This window comes from Panthera pardus, unplaced genomic scaffold, assembly GCF_024362965.1.
Source record: "Panthera pardus isolate Hobbes unplaced genomic scaffold, ASM2436296v1 HiC_scaffold_7, whole genome shotgun sequence".
Classification (NCBI taxonomy): Eukaryota; Metazoa; Chordata; class Mammalia; order Carnivora; family Felidae; genus Panthera; species Panthera pardus.
The window spans coordinates 57,365,075-57,379,706 of record NW_026527002.1 but is presented as its reverse complement, the minus strand read 5'-3'; the positions used below and the strand labels follow the sequence as shown (position 1 = coordinate 57,379,706).

At 34.4% G+C, this 14,632-nt stretch overlaps 1 protein-coding gene across 6 annotated transcripts in view; it reads left to right on the top strand.

Moving 5' to 3' along the window:
• The window catches only part of CSMD3 (CUB and Sushi multiple domains 3), a 1,247,213-nt gene that overhangs the window by 181,577 nt on the left and 1,051,004 nt on the right, over positions 1–14,632 (top strand). For all 6 annotated transcript variants that reach the window (XM_053896606.1, XM_019467839.2, XM_019467838.2 and 3 more), the window contains exon 3: positions 12,286–12,398. In XM_053896606.1, coding sequence (XP_053752581.1) covers positions 12,286–12,398 — 113 coding nt within the window. The remainder of the gene's footprint in view (positions 1–12,285; positions 12,399–14,632) is intronic.

Here is a 14,632-nt window from a genome sequence, read left to right as displayed (position 1 = left end):
ATGTATTATATATAAAAAACATGTCATATAATTTTCATGTTTTGCTAAACTGAGAGATAATCAGTAATATCTTTCTGGGAAACACAAAAAGCCACTAGTTTTGAGTTAAATCCTTATCTATGTGTATTGGATAAATGGATCAAACAGTTGTTAACATGGAAGAATACAAAATATACATTTGTAGAATCATGTTTTTCTTTTTCTTCCTTAGTGAATGTAGAGGACCATAAGAATTACAGTAAAATTCAAACGTCAAGGTAGTATAATATGGCGTGTCAGAGGTCTTTGGAAGGTACAAGGAAAAGACAGCAGTGTTTATAGCGGATGGAGGGAATCACTTCGCTTAATATCAAGAATTTCAGGTTTCTAAGGACAAATATGGTCTCATCCCATCTCTTCCGTTCTTTCTCCTTTTTTCTCCCCTTTCTTCCTAATTGGAAAGTTTTATCAGTGATTAGGGGATATAATAAAGTTCTCATCTCTTTCTTACTCTTACATTTACCTTAAGCAAACATTATGTAATGGGTCTTTACTAATTTTATATCCAAAATAAAAGCCTTAGGAATGTTAAACTTGGCGGGGGAGCAATTGAGAAGAGCATAATAGCATATACTTGAAGAATTACACTTAGTTACAAAATCCAAGTCTATTGTAAGTATTAATAATTAGGTGCTATAGGAAGAAAATTCTGGTTGGTTATGAAAGAACTTTCTAATTCTCATGTTTGTTATTAAGAGTGAATAACAATAACAGCAAACACTTCTGTAGTACTTGCTAAATACCAGGCATTGTTCCAAGTGATGTGCTTGGATTCACTTACTTAAAACTGACAAAAACTTAAGGTTGTAGGTACTATTTTCATTCATATTTTGCCAGTGAGAAAGCAGATAGGGAGGGAACTAACTTGCCCTATGTCACACAATAGCAAATGGCCACACAGAGATTTACTCCAGGGAGTCCAACACCAGAGTTATCATTTAATGTGTTTATGCCAATAAGATGAGCCCTGGGTAGCTTTATCACCAAAATAATTATGGTAGAAATAGTATTTATCATGTGTGAAGCACTTGCTAAATTTTTATAAGCATTATCCCACTTAATCCTCACAAAATAGCTATGGGATAATTCCTTGGATTAACCTCATCTTACCCTGAATTTATTGAGATAAAATACCTTACCCAATATCACATTACTGACAAGCAGTGAAATATGTGTTTTCCAGTTGTATACCCTAGAATCCAAGCTTACGGTCACTAACTTCAGCTGCTTCATAAAACCCCAACTTTGGAAAATATGTTCATGAACAACTGCAGGTAATTACGCAAGATGGGGACCTCATAAAATAGATTTACATGTCTAGCATTCATTAATTGCCCACCATAAATTCACTATACTTCAAAACTTTTCAGGTTCAATTACACTGTCATTGGAATTATGATCATTTATACTACCAAAGATAAGTGGCTCAGTGAACAAATAAATAAAATAAAATCAGAAAGAAGGGACATTATGCAAGTTTGGCAATATTGGCAGAAGACAGTGGAAAAAAATTGCAAAGACTGATTTTGAAAAAACTTTCTAGTAACATATTACATGGTCCTGGGTAAAATGTTGATCCTAAAGATGAAACTCTAACATCACAGTAGAGAATGAGTTTTATGTAAATGGAGTAACTCTAGATACAGTGAGTTGAGAACCTGTTCAAACTTTTTGAGGGAAGAAAAAGTTTTCTCGATGGAATAGTGGTTATACAATATTTGTGCATCTCTAAGGTTCAGAAAGTAAGGGAAAAAACCTAAAATACTTAAAGCATGTAAATATGTAATAACAAGAATAATAATTTCAGACCAAGGAATGAAGGTCAGGGAAAACTTCACTACCTTTCAGAAATCAGAAATTTGCAGTGATGAGCTCAATTGTTTGTAAGATCAAAACAACTGCTTTAAACAAAAATTCTAGTAAGCTGATGGAAAAATCTCACCTCTAACACCTGTTAAAGTCCATGCACCTACCTGTCAAGACATAATAATAACTAACACTTTTAATCCACTATCTAAATCTTACGGAAGTGGCAAAATCTATCAGAAAACAATGTTGGCAAGAGAAGTATTCTGGCAAGTTTCCAAGATTTACAGGTACTTCATTCAATACAGTGGAAAGAATATGAAAGAGTGGAAATGAAAGCTGGTCACCTACCTTTATATCTATAACTTTACTATGTTCATAGTCATATCCATATCTACCCTAATCCCTATCCATATCCGTATGTATATCAACGTATGTACTCATTTCCATATCTGCGTCTATACCTAACAGATGTTCCTAACATTGTGAATTTGCTTTCTCACATAAGATGCCATTTTCAGGAATTTTATATTTGAGAGAAGTTTCTGCTCATTTAATTGCAACAAATGATATAATTATTCAAATATTGCCACAGCCATCTTTTCCTTTGATATTACAATTAGTGACATCTTGATGCAACCATGAATTATCGGGCTGTGCTTCATGTACCCCAGTATCAATAGGGTATACATGATTTATTATCACAGAACAGTCATTATTTTAAATATCTGCTTGTTCCTGAGGTTTTCCCATTCATTTTGAAATTAAATAGATTAACAGTTCACTTCAGCAAAGAATTCCCTGTATATCACCTGGATCATTTTTAAGAACTGTATAACCTTTGTTTATAAGAACAAAGTAAAATTGTAAGATACTTTGATCTAAATTTCTTACTGTGAGTAATGAGAAATCATCATGAGAATGCTGGTTCTATAATACAATTTATCTTAGCTATAGCATGACATAGAATGCAAATGAAAGGGCAGTGGATTTGGAGTCATAGTACTAATGAAACTAACACTTAGTGGCTATTTCTTAGATTCCAGAAAATATACCAGGCCATTCCACATGAATTCTCTAATTTAACCATCACAAAGCTGGGGATTTGGGGTAATGTTACCACTTTTATTTTAAAAGAAAGCTTGCTCTCTTTATCTTTTTCTACTCCCCATGTCTGTTTCCACCCAAACTCGTTATAAGCAGTAATAAGAGAATAGCCTTTTAACTTAAAAATATGGCTTTTGGGGCACCTGAGTGACTCAGTCAGTTATGCCTCTGACTCTTGATTTCCACTCAGGTCATGATCTCATGGTTTGTGGGTTCAGGCCCAGCACTGGGCTCTGCACGGACAGTGTGGAACCTCCTTGGGATTCTCTCTCCCGTTCTCTTTGCCCCTCCCCTGCTCATGCTCTGTCTCAAAATAAACATACAAAAATAAAAAATGTTAACTATATATGTGTGTGTGTGTGTATTTAAGGAGCATTTGACTACATTGTTGTAGTACAGATCCACTCATTCTTGACTCTCAGTCTCCTAGAAATAACACCTCGTTAGAAGTTGGTAAACATATGTCTCACATTCAGGTCCTTTATCCATTTTGAGTTTATTTTTGTGAATGGTGTGAGAAAGTGGTCTAGTTTCAACCTTCTGCATGTTGCTGTCCAGTTCTCCCAGCACCATTTGTTAAAGAGACTGTCTTGGGGCGCCTGGGTGGCTCAGCCGGTTAAGCGTCCGACTTCGGCTCAGGTCACGATCTCGCGGTCCGTGAGTTCGAGCCCCGCGTCGGGCTCTGGGCTGATGGCTCAGAGCCTGGAGCCTGCTTCCGATTCTGTGTCTCCCTCTCTCTCTGACCCTCCCCCGTTCATGCTCTGTCTCTCTCTGTCTCAAAAATAAATAAAACTTAAAAAAAAAATTTTAAAGAGACTGTCTTTTTTCCATTGGATGCTCTTTCCTGCTTTGTCAAAGATTAGCTGGCCATACGTTTGTGGGTCTAGTTCTGGGGTTTCTATTCTATTCCATTGGTCTATGTGTCTGTTTTTGTGCCAATGCCATGCTGTCTTGATGATGACAGCTTTGTAGTAGAGGCTAAAGTCTGGGATTGTGCTGCCTCCTGCTTTGGTCTTCTTCTTCAAAATTACTTTGGCTATTCGGGGCCTTTTGTGATTCCATATGAATTTTAGGATTGCTTGTTCTACTTTCGAGAAGAATGCTGGTGCAATTTTGAATGGGATTACATTGAATGTGTACATAGCTTTGGGTATGACATTGTATTGACATTTTGACAATATTTATTCTTCCAATCCATGAGCAGGGAATGTCTTTCCATTTCTTTATATCTTCTTCAATTACCTTCATAAGCTTTCTATAGTTTTCAGCATAGAGATCTTTTACATCTTTGATTAGATTTATTCCTAGGTATTTGATGCTTCTTGGTGCAGTTGTGAATGGGATCAGTTTCTTTATTTGTCTTTCTGTTGCTTCATTGTTAGTGTATAAAAATGCAACTGATTTCTGTACATTGATTTTGTAACCATCAAAACCCTAGAGGAGAAAGCAGGAAAAGACCTCTCTGACCTCAGCCGTAGCAATCTCTTACTCGACACATCCCCAAAGGCAAGGAAATTAAAAGCAAAAATGAATTACTGGGACCTTATGAAGATAAAAAGCTTCTGCACAGCAAAGGAAACAACCAACAAAACTAAAAGGCAACCAACAGAATGGGAAAAGATATTTGCAAATGACATATCGGACAAAGGGCTAGGATCCAAACTCTATCAAGAGCTCACCAAACTCCACACCTGAAAAACAAATAACCCAGTGAAGAAATGGGCAGAAAACATGAATAGACACTTCTCTAAAGAAGACATCTGGATGGCCAACAGGCACATGAAAAGATGCTCAACGTCACTCCTCATCAGGGAAATACAAATCAAAACCACACTCAGATATCACCTCATGCCAGTCAGAGTGGCCAAAATGAACAAATCAGGAGACTATAGATGCTGGAGAGGATGTGGAGAAACGGGAACCCTTTTGCACTGTTGGTGGGAATGCAAATTGGTGCAGCCACTCTGGAAAACAGTGTAGAGGTTCCTCAAAAAATTAAAAATAGACCTACCCTATGACCCAGCAGTAGCACTGCTAGGAATTTACCCAAGGGATACAGGAGTACTGATGCATAGGGGCACTTGTACCCCAATGTTTATAGCAGCACTCTCAACAATAGCCAAATTATGGCAAGAGCCTAAATGTCCATCAACTGATGAATGGATAAAGAAATTGTGGTTTATATACACAATGGAGTACTACGTGGCAATGAGTAAGAATGAAATACGGCCCTTTGTAGCAAAGTTGATGGAACTGGAGAGTGTGATGCTAAGTGAAATAAGCCATACAGAGAAAGACAGATACCGTATGTTTTCACTCTTATGTGGATCCTGAGAAACTTAACAGAAACCCATGGGGGAGGGGAAGGAAAAAAAAAAAGAGGTTAGAGTGGGAGAGAGCCAAAGCATAAGAGACTCTTAAAAACTGAGAACAAACTGAGGGTTGATGAGGGGTGGGAGGGACGAGAGGGTAGGTGATGGGTATTGAAGAGGGCACCTTTTGGGATGAGCACTGGGTGTTGTATGGAAACCAATTTGACAATAAATTTCATATACTGAAAAAAAAAGAAGTTGGTAAACATTTATATAATGAGACAGGTATTATTCTTATCCATGATGCTTTAAGAGTTTCCATTACGTTGTACTATAAAATGGTACACTGTCATTATTTTTTTTAATTCTTAAACAGACCATTATTCAAAGAGCATATGCATTGACATTATAAATTACTTTCTTGTAATTTAAATTTAAACCAATTTTGCATTAATTACCAAATAATTATTTTAGTATGTTTCCTGTTAGTCATTGATGGAAAGATATAAGTTCGTTAAGTAATTCTCCCTAAATCTAGTTACTCTATACAGTGTGAGACATCATTAATGTTTCTGAATCTTTGTAAGTGGAAATGCTTAAATGTTTGCTTTCATCTAAAAGGGACCATAAGAAGTAACAGGGTCACTCATTTCAAGTGCATGATTTTTAAAACATACAACAGCCTCTGATAAATGCTTTGCCTAGTAAATAATAAAATGTTAAAATATATTTGAGGTGTATGTATGATTAGGAAGCAGGGAGAATGATGCTATACATTAGAAACTATAAAATGTAGGATGAAAAATAAACAACATGTGTGCCATTCTGTCACATAAGAGGATCTACTGGAAAAAAATGGCCATAAACTAGCCCTGGGCCATGAGAAATATTCACCAAATAACAGTGAAATATGAAAAACAGAGGAAATGTTATTAATTTTTCATTAAGCTAAATGTCTTAAGAGGAAATGATTGTTCTTTAATCTGAGTTTACATGCATATGTGCTAAACTTATGATGGTAGAAAATGGTGATTGTTTTGATAGCATAAAACAAAGTCACTACTTAAAATTAATAAATTTCATGAGCACCTGGGTGACTTAGTCGGTTAAGCATCCGACTTTGGCTCAGGTCATGATCTAACAGTTCATGGGTTAGAGCCCCACGTCAGGCTCTGTGTTGACAGCTCAGAGCCTGGAGCCTACTTTGTATTTGTGTCTCCCTCTGTCTCTGTCCCACCCCCACTCACACTCTGTCTCTCTCTCAAAAATAAACAAACATTTTTAAAAATTTTAAAAATTAATACATTTCAATCCTCAGCCAATTTTTCTCAATTTTTAACATTAAAAAAAATAATATCTGAAGGAAATTTACATTGCATCATTCTAGGATTTTCCCCTGATATATTTGCTGACTAATCTTACTTAGTTTTCCACTAGGAAAATCTCTTTGCTAACCACTAGTGATATTAGCTGTAAGTGCATCAACAAGTACAGATGGGCATTCCACATTACCTTCCTGGCCTTTAATTTAATGACCTTAAAACTGTGACACAGTTTTTACCAGTATCAACTACTTAAAGCCATCATGTGGGTAAAATTATATTCTTATCTATTCCAAATATCTGTTAAGAAATTTATACAGGCATTGTGAAGAAACAAAAATGAATTAAATATGTACTGCCCTCATGAAAAAATCACATTACTTATGGTAAAAATCACTACTGGAAAAGAAATGCACTGGAGTTAGAAGTTATGGGTTTACTTCTTTGCTCCACTGCTCACCAGCAGTATGAATTTGAACTATTTACTGATCATTTTCGAACTGTGATTTCTTCAATTGTAAGTCAGAGAAAATAGAGTTTCACTATGGTATTCTTTTCAAAGGAACATAAAATGCCATTCACTATGCAGTTTTAAAATACATCAATACGAGGAAATATAATTTATAATTCAATGATTTAACAATATATGCAAAACACCAAATTTCACAAGTATCTGAATCAGTACAAATGATTGATGGAAAAAGATCATACTTATCCATAAAAGACTGTGATTTTTAGATTACCTAGAAAACATGTTAATTTCAAGTACAATACATGTATATTTAAATATTATAATTCATAGTTAATATTAAAGATAAAAATCATATTAGCTTTACCTGAAAAGTAAGTTTTAAAACTATATAGTTATATCCTGAAAAATACTTCAAATAGAGGTGCCTAAGATACATGATCTCCCTTCAACTTTTGAGGTTACTATTATGGTGAAAATTATGTCTTATTCAACAGGAATGTCTATGTAGACTACCTGAATTTTCTTAACAATTGGAGTCCCTTGACATTTTTATGATTTTTGAGAATGCTGTTCTAAGAACACAGTTTTTTTGTTTGAAAAAGCAAGTGCTCTGATGGCATTCACATTCTCCTACCACCCAAATTCATGAACTTAGCAGCTGTTTACTGAGGGCCCTCCTACATGATAGATACTTCATGAAAGCACTGCTGATAAACTAGTGAGTTACAAGGAATGACTTCAGAAAGGTTAGCATCCAAAGGAGAAAGAAAGATGCTTAATAAATAACTACACACAGAAATACTAACTTACAAAATGAAGTCTTAAAAGTATAGACATACAACAGAAATTTATTGGGGTTTTGGTTATAGACCACTGAAATAAAGTGAATACCACAATAAAGCAAGTCAAATGAACTTCTTTCATTTCCCAGTGCATATAAAACTGTGTTTACCCTATATTGTAATCTATTAAGTATGCATTATGTAAAAAATGGACATTAAATATTTTAATTTAAAAACGCTTTATTATTTAAAAATTCTAACCAATCTCTGAGCTTTCAGTGAGTCATAATCTTGTGCTAGTCGAGGGTCTTGCCACTAATGTTGACGGCTGCTGACTGGTCAGGGTGGTGGTTGCTGAAGGCTGGAATGGCTGTGGCAATTTCTTTTGTTTTTTAAGATCTTATTTATCTGTAATCTTTGATGTATATAAAAGCATAGCCTAGTATATGTTGGTATAAATGGCATATTTTAGGGGTGCCTGGGTGGCTCAGTCAGTTGAGTGTCTGACTTTGGCTCAGGTCATGATCTCATGGTTCACGGGTTTGAGTCCCACGTCGGGCTTTGCACTGACAGAAAGCAGCCTGTTTCAGATTCTCTGCCTCCTTCTTTGCCCCCTCCCCCACTTGTGTTCTCTCTCAAAAATAAACATTAAAAATTAAAAAAAAATCTTAAATCAAGACTTGGACGTTCAACCAACTGAGCCACCCCAGTTCCCCATGTAATCTTTTATGTATTTGAAACTATAGCCTAGTATATTCTGGTTATACGTGACATATTTTAACAAACAAGGATACAAAAACATTGAAGATTAAAAGATGATCTAGATTAATTCTAATAAATTAAGTTATAGATTTATGAATATCAAGATAAAGTTTACGATCAGATTATTAGAAATATAGTAGCACTTCATAAAGACAAAATATTCAATTTACTAGGAAATATAATCATTTAAACTGTACACACCTAATAATGTAGCCCCCAAATATATTTTAAAATGGACATAACTATAAGGAAAACTATAAAAACTACAATCATATTGTGAGATTTTAGCATATCTCTTTCATCAACTAGTCTATCAGATTTTTAAATTATAGTTAGCAAAGAGAACACTTGAACATGATTAACAAATCTATCTAAAAGATATACTAAATGCTGCTCCTAGCCAATGATAAATACTCATTACAGTAGCCAGAGTGATCCTAGAATAATGGTTCTCTGGGAATGGATGAATATGTTAAATTGCACGGCAAAAATAACTCTACAAATGGGATTGAGACAGATGTTATAATAGGAAAATATCTGAATTATCAATTTGAACACAAACTAATTACATGAGCATGTAAAAGTTGAGAACTCTCTCCATCTGGAGGCAGAAGAAGAGGCAACAGAAGGATGAGGTGGAAGGAAAGACTAAAGATATTTGAAGAAAGAGAACTCGCACTGCCCTTGCTGACTCTGAAAAAGCAGGAAGGGGCCACAAACTGAGAAATGCAGGCAATCTCTAAAACCTGAGAATGACCCCAAGCCAACGTGACCTTAGTCCTACAACTGCATGGAATTTAAATCTGGCAACAGCTTTATAAATTTGGAAGTGAGAGCAGATATAGCTCCAGAGGTTCTAGAAGCAATGCAGCCCAGCTAACACTTTGATTTCAGCTTCATGAGACTCCAAGCAGAGAACCAGTTGAGCTATAGTCTACCAACCCCCACATAACTATGAGATAATAATGCATATTCAGTTTGTGTTAATTTGGATTAGGAATAGAAAAATAATATATTTTCCTTCATAAGAAAACTAGGCACATAATAAAAAATCACAATATCTGACCCATAAAACAAATCTTGAGAATCTCAAAGGATTCAATTCATACAGAAAATGTTATCCAATTGCAATGCAAATGAGATATACATGGTAAGCAGATATAACTAAAGCAACTCATTGGTTTATAATTTCAGAGATATACTTCTAACCAGGAGCCAAATAGGAAATCATGCAACTTACTCAGCAAAAAGAGAAAAAATTAAAGTTTTAAATGCTGATAAACCTTAGAGAAACTTCCAGATAAGTATGTACAAGTGAACTTCTGCAAGAATGTTGATGAAAACACACTGGACTGATCATAGACAACCCAAATGCCCATCAACTGTAGAATGTATAAATTTAGTGTGGTGTATTTATTGCAAAAGACTCCTATACAGCAGTGGTTCTCAAAATGTGATCCATGGATGTTTGAAGGTCTTTAGGCACTTTTAGGGGTTCTACAAGATCACTGAACTAGCCACTTTTTCATGGAACACCTCTTTACTGGAGTGACTGACATAAATGTTAATCACATCTGTTATGTCTGGCATATATTTTTTGAAACACACACACACACACACACACACACACACACATCCCCACACCCACGCATATACACATGCAATGAACCTGAATTGTTACTTCAAGGGAAAACAACTGACAGGATCTGTTGGTAATGATGAAATCTGAGTTTACAAGTAAAAAAAAAAAAAATAGAATTTTGGAAAGCTTCAATCCATTACTGTAAGCTTTAAAGTTTCTCCAAGTTTAATGACTTCTAATGAGATCAGTAGCAATAAAAATAAATGTGATTTTTTGATAGTTTATAATAAAATGTAACATTTGGAAGATCTAACTCAAATGATCAATGCTTGTTAAACATTGCCTGGATGAAAAGGACCCATTATAAGAACGAGGTGAAGCAATGAATTTTAATGCTACACAATACAACAATTAATTCAACATCAAAACTAACTTGTGAAGTTTTTGTGTAGTATCAAAAAAGAGCATCCACTTTAATCTGCAAAGGCTATTAGAAATAGCTTCCCTTTTCCAACCACACACTTAAGTGAGGCCAGAGTTCTTCATATCCATCAACCAAAATAATGTAATCCAAAATATTGAATAAAGAAGTAGATTTGAGAATCCAAATAATTTCTGCTAATAGACCAGATATTAAAAAGATTTCTAAAAAACAAAATACAAGGCATTCTTTTCATTTTTGTTTTGGAAAAGATACTTATCTTGAATTGAAATATGATTGACGTAAACATGTAATGTGCCTATTCTGGTTATTTTTAAATTAAGTAACAAATGCAGATGTAAAAAACAGTTCTCAGTTTTATTTTAAATAGGGCAAATATTGGGGCACCTGGATGGCTCAGTCAGTTGAGCAACTGATTTTGGTTCAGGTCATGATCTCACGTTTCGTGGGTTCGAGCCCACGTCAGGTTGTGCTGACAGCTTGGAGCCTGGAGCCTGATTCAGATTCTGTGTCTCCCTCTCTCTCTGGCCCAGTGCTACTCACATTCTATCTGTCGCTCTCTCTCAAAAATAAACAAAACATTAAAAAAATTTAAATATGGCACATGTTGATAAATCCCACAAAATCTTTTTGGGGTTCTTAATAATTTTTAGAGTATAAGCACACCTGAGACAAATGAGAGTTACTGTTATACGGCGATGAAATATATGGTAATTTCAATGTAGATTAATCCTGTACAATGTTGGGCAAAAATAGCAATTACTGTGTATTTAAAAAGGCATAATTCCATTGCATAACATTACTAATTCTTATTCTAATATTAATAATAAACATGATAAAGTAAAGAACATAAAAGGCAATTCATAGAAAAATTAAAAAGTATGTACTTTCATTAATTTTAGAAAAACTATATTCCATGTATGTGGTTTTCTTTAATTCTTAATTTCTCTTTTCTGGTTTAGAAAAAGTATCAGTTGTAAATTAATTACATAACTGAGCTTGTAGCTATATTCAATAAAGTATTAGCAAAATAAGCAATACATTTTGGTAAAAAATCAAATATTTGTTTTGTAAAATATGCAATATAACCAAAAAGCAATTTGCATCTATTAGTTTTAATAGAACTAACTGAAATTTTAGAATATGATAAAGCAAAAAAATCACATCATTTGTAGACTCTTCAGTTTCAAGATGTCATATCTGGATCACATTTTTCCTTTAATATTAAATTTTAGTAAATACCACTCTTTTTATATATTCTAAACTATCAGGAAAAAAAATTATTGACAAATATATCTTCTGCATATTCAGTTGTTAAAATCAGGAGCAAAAGATACCTAAACACACACACTCTCACAATTCATTTCCCAAAGTCTAAATTGATCAGTATTTTCATATAGATGACATATGTACTAGATACGATAGTTATGCACGTTCATATATATGTAAATAACCGTATATTTATATATACCTACAGGAATTGTTTTTGATGAGTGAGTTTTAATCAACATAAATTCGTTTATAAACCCTCACATACACACACATACACACTTATTTATACAAAGCTTGGGGATTTGATAAAATGACTTTTAATGCTCTTTCAACTCTATTAGGTAAAATGTCTATAACACTAACAATTAATTTCATTTATGTTTTTAGGTTAACAGGATTCCATCTGCCACCGCCAGTGACAAGTACCAAATCTGTGTTCTCACTACGTTTGACCAGTGATTTTGCAGTTAGCGCTCATGGGTTTAAAGTATATTATGAAGGTAAGTGATATTAACATAAAATGACCACTGCCCAGTGTAATTGAGTCAAACCAAACTTCTCTGGGGTGGAAATGGTAGAAGAATCACCAGACAGGAAAATATTATTTATCCTGTTAGCTCAAATCTTATCCTGAGGGTCACGTTAATCATCATTAACATACAATAAAATGATGGAATTGGTATGCTTTAATGTTTCACTTGCAGTGTACCTGAAGAGAGGAAAATCTTTCCCTTAAGTCTTCTTAGGAGATGAGACCATGAAACCATTATGGGGTTAGACATTCCCAAAAGTGAACCGAATATGAGAGTAACAGGAAATTAGGTATGATTTGAGATTCAGGCATCACAGACTCCACCCTATTTTCCTGTGTATTTTGCCTCTCTGCCAGAAAATAACCTGGTAATCTGTCTTCTCTGCAAGTTAAGAGTCAAGAAAAACAGTCTATTAAGAGACATGAGTTTATGTCTTCCATTCTAAGCCAGACTTTACAGTTCCACATATCCATAATCCCTAAAATCATAAAGTGTTACCTAAAACCATACCTAAATACCTAAAACCATAAAGGAAAACCAAGAAGTTCTTGACACTAAGGTTTTACCTGGAAGTTGGTACAAATTCATTTGGCATCAAAACATGACCGGAACTAATTGGAGGCCACTAATAACCCCTATTTATCCACATAGTGTGGTTACTCAAGTTTCATTCTGCAAAGATTGTTTGATAATTCAGTGTACCACAGGCTCTGCTGATGGCGTTAAAAATGTATAGAATCTGCATGTGTTCCCTATTTACAATGTGAAAAAAATTCTGACGGTAAAAATACTCCATTCCCAAAGGTCTCAGATGGAGTTCATGGACTTGTAATTACTTCTTTAAGTTGCACCTAGTTTAGGGAAGAGTCCCTCCCTACCTACAGGAATAGCATATCAGATATCAACTCACCTCCCCAGGGGACCATATTACCAGAATGCATCACACGAGATATAAAATTATCATAACAGATACATAAATACAGTAGCAGGGGTGGTTACTTTCTAAAGCACATTATAATTCAAAATATGATATGTTTAAAGAGCACACTGGAAAACAGATATAAAGTAGACTTGCTTTAGTATAAAGGTTAACAGTTTGCATGTGAGGAAAGTTTTAAAACAAACATTTCATCTTAGTGCTATCTTTCTCACTAGAAAAAAAATCCTCTAGCAAACAAATGAGTAAAAATATTTTCTCCTTTTTATACCCTAAATAATGACACATCACAGCAGTTTTTACACTATTTTCTACCTAATACATTTCTTAACTATCTTTTGTCTGGCAGTGGAGGCTGCGTTCTAACACTTATTTTCCTCCGTTGTGCTAGTAATAATCCTTATTTTTCTAGGGTGATTTCACCATAATTGAGTATTTTATCTTGGCAACTTAATTCATAGTTTAAAACACTACAAACACAAAGGTTTAATTTTAAGTATAATTTTGGCAATATTGAAGGAGTTAGTAATACAATAATTTTCTATTAGAGGCTCCTTAATAGAAAACCTGTACTCTGTTCATCAAAATATAAATATATTTTAGGCTGGTTGATTCTTTCAGTAAGTACTAAGTATACCAAAAATGTAGTAACTTGGAACATGAGTTAAGATGTTGCCGAGTTTTCTGGTTTGGCTGTCAAGTGTCATGAAATACACTCAAAACTATTTTCAAAGCTCTCTATTCTTTCTAGATGCACAACATTAAATTTCTGTCTTTTCTGCTTTTCAAGTGTCATGAAATACACTCAAAACTATTTTCAAAGCTCTCCATTCTTTCTAGATGCACATTAAATTTCTGTCTTTTCTGCTTTGTAAAAATGTATTCATATATCTTTATGACACTTAAATGTTTTGGAGGTCCTGACTTAAAATATAAGGTTAGACATCCATATAGTATTGAGGGATTGGTATTCATGCTACAGAACATCTTCAAGCATTGATTTGTGATAGCACCTTCCACCATGTTTACTAGCTTTCTATTGGTACTTAACAAATGAATACAAATTTAGCATCTTAAAACAAAAATATACTAACTCACAGTCCTGGTGCTGAGAAGTCCTGGTGATCTCTGCTAGTTTCTCCGTTCAGGGTCTCGCAAGGCTGAAATAAAAATGTCAGCTGGTTGGTCTCTTATCAGAAGGCTCGGGAAAGAAACTAGTGCCCATTGGTCCTAAAGACCTCTCTCTTCCTTGTTCTTGGGCCCT